The sequence below is a fragment of the Colobus angolensis genome, unplaced genomic scaffold (assembly GCF_000951035.1).
Source record: "Colobus angolensis palliatus isolate OR3802 unplaced genomic scaffold, Cang.pa_1.0 Scaffold22, whole genome shotgun sequence".
Classification (NCBI taxonomy): Eukaryota; Metazoa; Chordata; class Mammalia; order Primates; family Cercopithecidae; genus Colobus; species Colobus angolensis.
This window is the reverse complement of record NW_012115377.1, coordinates 4,363,905-4,372,471: the sequence shown is the minus strand read 5'-3', so window position 1 is coordinate 4,372,471 and position 8,567 is coordinate 4,363,905. Positions and strand designations below refer to the sequence as shown.

Sequence of the window (8,567 nt, the reverse complement as noted above, 5' to 3'; positions counted from 1 at the left end):
GAAGGGAGAAAGGGAAAGGAGGAAGGGAGGAAGAGAGGGATGGAAGGGAAGGAGGGAGGGAAGGGAAGGAAGGGAAGAAAGGGAAAGGAGGGAGGGAGGAAGGGAGGAAGGGAAGAAAGGGAAAGGAGGAAGGAAGGAAGAGAGGGAGGGAAGGGAAGGAGGGAGGGAAGGGAAGGAAGGAAGAAAGGGAGGAAGGAAGGAGGGAGGGAAGAGGGGAGGGAGATATGGAGAGAGGAAGAAGGGAGGAAGGAGAGAGTGAGGGAGGGTTGGAGGGAGGAAGAAAGGATTGCCTCTTTTTATTATGTCTCTAGTGTACATTAGCTGCTTTTATTACACAACAGCCATTCCGTCATGTTCAATAACAGCACCCCAATATTCCCCCCACCTTTTTTTTTGAGATAAAGTTTCACTCTTGTTCCCCAGGCTGGAGTGCAATGGTGCGATCTCAGTTCATTGCAACCTCTGCCTCCCAGGTAGCAATTCTCCTGCCTCAGCCTCCCGAGTAGCTGGAATTACAGACACATGCCACCAAGCAGAAGTATTCCTCTCTCGCTTTCACCCCCACCCCCCATGTCATACACACAAGAAAAGGAAAATAATCAAGTTAGGTAAACTAGATATTCTCTTCCTGGAACATAAATCTCAAATAGTAGTGACCCTGGATTTGTGCAGTGCACAACCTGTGCTCCTGTACATGGTGGTCCTGAAACCAATAGCACATAATGTAAGAGCTCGACAAATGGTAGCCACAACTACTGCTACTGTTGTTACTCTCCTTGTTGCTCATGTCATTATCACTATGATCCTTGGCAGCACGGTCTTCAGGAAGAGAGAGGATGTCACTCACCGATTATACATTCCATAGCCCTGTGGCTGCACACTGGCAGAGATCACCACCACCAGCACTGGCAGCCCATAACCAAAGGCACAGATGTGCAGCATCTTGATGTTGCGAGAGCTGAAGTAATTCACCACCTTCAGGTTTCTGACCATCAAGAAGAGCATCACAGCCTCCACCAGCATCCAGAAGAAGCAGGCAAGGAAAAGGTAGTGCAGGAAGCCCGCGACGATGGCACAGCCCGTCTGGAGGGGAGAAGCATGCACGTCAGGATCCTCCACCCCAGAGAGAAATCGAGAGGAAGAAAGGAAGAGAGAGACTCTTCGGCTGGAAATTCCCCAAATCTAGCTCACTCATTCATCTCACAAACATTTATAGAGATGGGCAGTGGTTCTTGACCACAGGCAGCACCACTTCCTGGTAAGGTGACCCATGATCCTGGTTTATCTGGAACTGAGATTTCCCAAGACGCATGACTTTCAGTTCTAAAACAGGAAGAGTTTTAGGAAAACTGACTGTTGATCACCCTACTTTAGGGAATGGTTGAAAATAGGCAGGTTCAGCAAACTAGACCTCATAGGCTGCCTGCCTGCCTTGTAAATAAAGTTTTATTGGCTGGGTGTGGTGGCTCACGCTTGTAATCCCAGCACTTTGGCAGGCTGAGGCAGGCAGGTCATTTGAGCCCAGGAGTTTGAGACCAGCCTGGGCAACATGACAAAACCCCCATCTCTATACAAAAAAAAAATACAAAAATTAGCCAGACATGGTGGCACAGGCCTGTGGTCCCAGGTACTTGGGAGGCAGAGGTGGGAGGATCGCTTGAGCCCGGGAGGCTGTCATGAGCTGTGATTCAGCCACTGCACTCTAGCCTGGGTGACATAGCAAGACTCTGTCTCAAAAAAAAAAAAGAAAGCAAAGCGAAGCAAGAAAGAGAGAGAGAAAGAAAGAAAGAAAGAAAGAAAGAAAGAAAGAAAGAAAGAAAGAAAGAAAGAAAGAAAGAAAGAAAGAAAGAAAGAAAGAAAGAAGAAAGAAAGAAAGAAAGAAGCAAGGGAAGGAAGGAAGGAGAAAATAAAAAGAAAGAGAAGTCGAGATTCCAAGCTGTAGCATTATCGACATTTGTAACATTATTGCAGGATCATCCTCTGTCATGGAGGGCTGTCTTGTGCACTACAAGATCCTTAGCAGCATCCCTAACCTCTACTCGCTAGATACCAGTAGCACACTCCTCCAGTTGTGACAACCAAAAATGTCTCCAGACATTGCCAAGTCTCGCCTGGTGGGGAAAGCACCCAGGAAGAGAACCTCTGGTTTAGAAAGTAATAGGAGGGGCTGTGCATTGTGGCTCAAGCCTGTAATCCCAGCACTTTTTGGGAGGCCAAGGTGGGTGGATCACCTGAGGTCAGGAGTTCAGGACTAGCCTGGCCAAAATGGTGAAACCTCATCTCTACTAAAGATACCAAAAAATTAGCAGGGCATAGTGGCTCATGCCTGTATTCCCAGCTACTCAGGAGGCTGAGGCAGGAGAATTGCTTGAATCCAAGAGGAGGGGGTTGCAGTGAGCCAAGATCATGCCATTGCACTCCAGCCTGGGCAACAAGGGCGAAACTCAGTATCAAAAACAAACAAACAAACAAACAAAAACAAGTAATAGGAGGAACCGCTAGAATTCATAACATGATCAGGGATGTAATTTTGAACTGAGAGCTATCACAAGGAGTCAAGCAGGTGAGAAGCTGGGAAGTGAGTGTTACAGGCAGAGGGCACAGCCTATGCAAAGGCCCTGAGGTAGGAACAGGGGTAGAGGGGATTGGGTAGGAATGAGCTGAGGCAGGTGGGGAGAAGATGGGGTTTGGTAGGGACACAGCCTGAGCGATGTAGACCTGATTGTCAGTCTTGTCTATACCGGCGAGGAAGAGGATCTTGGCCAAAAGGAGACACACGCAGAGGTGCAGGTGGAGGTAGGTGATGTGATTTCGGATGGAGCGACACAGCAAAAAGGTGGCGATGGCCAAGACGAGGCACACCAAGGAGATGATCATGCCCACGTGGCTAATGACGTACAAGGAGAAGTCCATCTGTCAGGAAGGAATTCCATAGTTGGCCTGAGAATGGGATCAAAATCCCCCCCAGGTGGGAAGAACAGTTATCTAAAACCCTGGCTCGGGCAAAATTAGCTTGGGGGCCTTTTCTCCCTCTAATACTCAGTGAACTAGATATTGTCCTTCATTATCCTTTGCAATCAACTGGCATCCACCAGCACCTGTTCCCAGCCCTGTCCTATGCGCTACTCCAGGTATTACTGGGACTGGATGTCCACAAACTACATCTCCCAGAATCCTTGGGAACTAAGGTCCTGGATGTAATTTAGGTTCTCCAGTGAGATACATCTGTGAATGTCTTGGAATGCAGAAGGGAGGCAAATATCAGCTTTTGGCAGACAGGAGTGAGCTTAATTCCACATTTCAAATGTCCAGTCCTTCATGGTGGAGTGGGGTGGCAAAATGACAGCAGCAATTTCTGACCTCTGAGTTATAGCTGCATTGGGGGATGGTCTTGAAGCCAACATTGAAGTGACAGCCCACTGACTTCAACTCCTCCATCCCCTCCCAGAGATTTTTGTGAGCACCCACTTCCCTGTGTTAAATCCCTTTCTGCTTGAAATACCTGGGGTGTTTTTTCCTTCCTGTACTGCATCCCAACTGATAATGCAGACATTCAGGAATGCTCCAACTTCAGGAGTGGAACATGACAAGCTAAGTTCTTCTTCTATGCCATTTATTCATAATTAATTTTAAAATTGATTTTAAATGTATCCGAGTGCTTTCTGTGGGTTAAAGATATGCCAGGCACCATCTTATGAGCACCTCTCTATGATATTGTCACAAAGTGGTTAGGAAAACTGACCATTGACTGGGCGCAGTAATCCCAGCACTTTGGGAGGCTGAAGTGGGTGGATCACCTGAGGTCAGGGGTTCAAGACTAGCCTGGCCAACATGGCAAAACTCTGTCTCTACCAAAAAAAAAAAAACTGGGCATGGTGGTGGGCACCTGTAATCCCAGCTACTCGGGAGGCTGAGTCAAGAGAACCACTTGAACCTGGGAGACAGAGGTTGCAGTGAGCCGAGATCGCACCACTGCACTCTAGCCTGGGTGACAAGAGCAAAATTCAGTCTCAAAAAAGAAAAAAGAAAAAAGAAAAGAAAACTGACCAATTTCTAGTTGTATGAGTTTGGACAAGACATTTAACTGCTCTTTGCCCTCAGTTTCCTCATCTGTTAAAAAGAGAATATTAATGGTAACTGCCTTACAGAGTTGTTGTAGGAGGATTAAAAGAAAACATTTAAAGTACAACTGTGCCAGAAACATACTATATAAATGCTAGTGATCATCAGCATTTTGTGTTGTTGTTCTCATTTCTGAGATGAGAGAGCTGGGCTCAGTGCAGAGAAGTTAAGTGGCTTTTCCAAGAAAACACAGCTAGAAAGTGGTAGAGACGGGACTTGAAACTAAGTCAGTTTTGTTCTGGATCCAGTTCTCTTAAATCCTAAGCCACATGGTCCTTAAAACCGCACGGACTTATGGCCTCCCTGGGAGGGAATTAAACGTTGGGTCGACCATAATAGGAAAGGATACTTTTTTTTTTCTTTTGAAACAGAGTCTCACTCTGTCACTCAAGTTGGAGTGCAGTGATGCGATCTCGGCTCACTACAAGCTCTGCCTCCCGGGTTTACGCCATTCTCCTGCCTCAGCCTCCCGAGTAGCTGGGACTACAGGCGCCCGCCACCATGCCCGGCTAATTTTTTGTATTTTTAGTAGAGACAGGGTTTCACCGTATTAGGCAGGATGGTCTTGATCACCTGACCTCCTGACCCGCCCGCCTCGGCCTCCCAAAGTGCTGGGATTACAGGCGTGAGCCACTGCACCCGGCGAAAGGATGCTTTCTACAACACTAATGAGGACGTCCTTCCTGTCTGCCGAATCTACTCATTCACCAAGGCTTATTTCATATTCTGTTTCCTCCCGCTCTATCATCAGCTCTCTTGGAAACACCTCAGAATTCTTTTTTTTTTTTTTTTCGTGTGTGTGTGTGTGTGTGTGTGAGATGGAGTCTTGCTCTGTTGCCAGGCTGGAATGAGGTGGTGCCATCTCAGCTCACTACAATCTCTGCCTCCCAGGTTCAAGTGATTCAAGGGATTCTCCTGCCTCCACCTCTGGAGTAGCTGGGACAACAGGCATGCATCACCACACCCTGCTGATTTTTGTATTCTTAGTAGAGATAGGGTTTCACCATGTTGACCAGGATGGTCTCGATCTCTTGACCTCATGATGCACCCGCCTTGGCCTTCCAAAGTGCTGGGATGACAGGCATGAGCCACCGCGCCCGGCCAACACCTCTGAATTCTTACAGCATTCCTTCTTGATCCATTTGCATGTTTTAGTCGAAAGAGACTTCCCCAGATTTGAATTCCACCTGCCCCAATTTCTAGCTTCAGGCCTAGATGGGCCACTTTGCCCATTCTGTGAAATGCATCCAAAACCACTTAACTTAAAGAGCCCAGCATGCTGTAGGTGCTCATTAAGTAAGATCTGTGATTGCTCCCGTGCCTGGCCCTATTTAGGGTCATTATTTCTCATTGTATATTTGAGTTTCATGGCCTTCCAACCAGACTGTAAGTTCTGCAGGGGCAAAGACATATCACCTACCCCTTCTGTCCCCATGACTCCGTCCCACAACACCCAACCCCCTGGGAGACACACAACAGATGTTTAATCAATATTTTCCCATTGGATTTGGAGGCAGATACTCTGCCTCAGGGAACAAATCATCATTACTAACCGTGAGCTCCCCAGAAGCCATGATAACAGCAAGATTTGCCATCCGATTACAGCTGCAGACGGTATGTATCTCAGAAGCTTCCAGGATCACACAGCCAAAGGATGTCCATCTTCCACCCTTCACATCAGTGCTCCAGGAAACACAGATAGGCCTCTCAAACTTCTGCTTTGGCTAAAAAAACCCAGAAAAACAAAAACAAAAAAAAAACAAAACAAAGGCCCTGGTCACCTGAGAATCCCCATCAAATGGATTAAATGTGACCATCCTCAAGAGTCACTGGGAACAAGAATACACAGGGTATGTTCTGAGGGAATGGGGGAAAATGCTGATATTTCATTATGCAGTGAGGGCCAATCTGATGGGGCAGCTTACATTCCTGTTGCTAGAAGAAAACTCCTCCTTTCATCAAATCCATAATAAGGCCTTCTGCATAGTCACTCCTTATTCACTTATTCATTCAATGTGTGGTTTTTTTTGTGTCTGTGTGTGACTGAGTCTCACTCTGTCGCCCAGGCTGGAGTGCAGTGGTGCAGTCTCAGCTCACTGCAACCTCCGCCTCAGGGTTCAAGTGATTCTTCTGCCTCAGCCTCCCAAGTAGCTGGGATTACCGGTGCCCACCACCACGCCCAGCTAATTTTTGTATTTTTAGTAGAGACGGGGTTTTACTATGTTGGCCAGACCAGTATTGAACTCCTGATGTCAAGTGATTCACCTGCCTTGGGCCTCCCAAAGTTCTGGGATTACAGGCGTGTGTCACTATATCCAGCTAATTTTTGTATTTTTAGTAAAGATGGGGTTCTCCATATTGGCCAGGCTGGTCTCGAACTCCTGACCTCAAGTAATCCGCCTGCATAGGCCTCCCAAACTATTGGGATTACAGGCATGAGCCACCACACCCAGCCTTGTTCAACGTGTTATTATTGAATACCTATTACATGCCTTGATCTGTGCTGTTTACCGGAGACATTAGTAAATAAAATAGACACAGTTCTTCCCCCAAGGAGATCATAGTGCAGTGGGAGGAAAAACATATAAAAGCCAAGTAAGCAGAGAAATGTTTTTAGTAACAGTTTAAGAACAACATGCTTTAAGAATGTATACTAGAAGGGTGGGCATGGTGGCTTATGCCTGTAATCCCAGCACTTTAAGAGGCTGAGGTGGGTGGATCACCTGAGGTCAAGAGTTCAAGATCAGCCTGACCAACATGGTGAAACCGTGTCTCCACTAAATACAAAAAGGTTAGCTGGGCGTGATGGTGGGCACCTGTAATTCCAGCTACTCCGGAGAATGGCTTGAACCGAGGAGGCAGGGGTTACAGTGAGCCGAGGTTGCACCATTGCACTCCAGCCTGGGCAACAAGAGTGAAACTACATCTAAAAAAAAAAAAAAAAGCCTGGGGAGGTGGCTCACGCCTGTAATCCCAGCATTTTGGGAGGCTGAAGCAGGCAGATCACAAGGTCAGGAGATCGAGACCATCCTGGCTAATATGGTGAAACCCCGTCTCCACTAAAAATGCAAAAAATTAACTGGGCCCAGTGGCAGATGCCTGTAGTCCCAGCTACTTGGGAGGCTGAGGCAGGAGAATGGTGTGAACCTGATGAATTGATGGGTGCTGACGAGTTGATGGGTGCAGCACACCAACATGGCACAAGTAGACATATGTAACAAACCTGCACGTTGTGCACATGTACCCTAGAACTTAAAGTACAATAATAAAAAAAAATAAAAAAAATAAAGAAATAAAAAAATAAATAAATAAAAGATACTAAAAAAAAAAAAAAAAAGGATGAGATCATGTCCTTTGTAGGGACATGGATGCAGCTGGAAACCATCATTCTCAGCAAACTATCGCAAGGACAGAAAACCAAATACTGCATGTTCTCACTCATAGGTGGGAACTGAACAATGAGAACACTTGGACACAGGAAGGGGAACATCACACACCGGGTCCTGTTGTGGGGTGGGGGGAGGGGGATGGATAGCATTAGGAGATATACCTAATGTAAATGACGAGTTAATGGATGCAGTACACCAACATGGCACATGTAGACATATGTAACAAACCTGCACGTTGTGCACATGTACCCTAGAACTTAAAGTATAATAATAATAAAAGAAGCAACAACCACATAGCAGGATCCAGGATCCAATCAGATCAAACCCTGGCATCACCCCATGGCAGGATCCAATCAGATCACGCCTTCCTGCATCACTTCATTGTAAGATGCAATCAGAACACAGCTCATTACCCACTGACTATAAAACCTGCCCCAGCCCCCCAGCTTGGGGAGACAGATTTGAGCCAGACTCCTGTGTCCTTCCTTGGCAGTCTTGCAATAAACTTCTCTCTCTCCAAATCCCCGTGCTTCAGTGTTTGGCTTTCTGTTGCACATGGGCAAATGGACCTAGCTCTGTTTGGTAACAGTGGGAGACTTCATTCCTCTAGCGGTGGCTTCTGTTGATTGACTTGAATTGCTAGAAATTGTGGAAGCTTACCGACCTCAATAGCTTCCCATCAAAAAGGAGAGTTAAGGAAATCGAGAGACGAGGAGTTCCCAACAGGTAGACCGGAATCTCAGTAGAGACCTCTTCACAAACCTGAATGTTCTCCAGAGTGTAGATGACTGGATCTGAGAAGCCATCTTTCTTCTCCCCAGTCATGATGCCCCCAACGACTCGAGAATTCATCTTCAGCTTGATCTTGGAGATGGTCAGGGGAGCCTGGTGGTCTTGGAAGAAGCGTTCATTTAAAACAGACTCCATGCCCACAAAGGAGACAAAAGCCACACCAGTGGTCCCTGCAGGTTTCCCCAAAGGAGAAAAAGAGGGAATCGTTTGCTCAATAGTTATTATAGAAGATCGAACACACACACACACACACACACACACACA

General features: G+C 46.7%; 1 protein-coding gene across 2 annotated transcripts in view; it reads right to left on the bottom strand.

Moving 5' to 3' along the window:
* The window catches only part of ADGRE1 (adhesion G protein-coupled receptor E1), a 60,007-nt gene that overhangs the window by 19,501 nt on the left and 31,939 nt on the right, over window positions 1-8,567 (bottom strand). For both annotated transcript variants that reach the window (XM_011943549.1, XM_011943550.1), the window contains 4 exons: window positions 8,274-8,473; window positions 5,676-5,846; window positions 2,719-2,913; window positions 848-1,083 (listed from right to left, as the gene is read on the bottom strand). In XM_011943549.1, coding sequence (XP_011798939.1) covers window positions 848-1,083; window positions 2,719-2,913; window positions 5,676-5,846; window positions 8,274-8,473 — 802 coding nt within the window. The remainder of the gene's footprint in view (window positions 1-847; window positions 1,084-2,718; window positions 2,914-5,675; window positions 5,847-8,273; window positions 8,474-8,567) is intronic.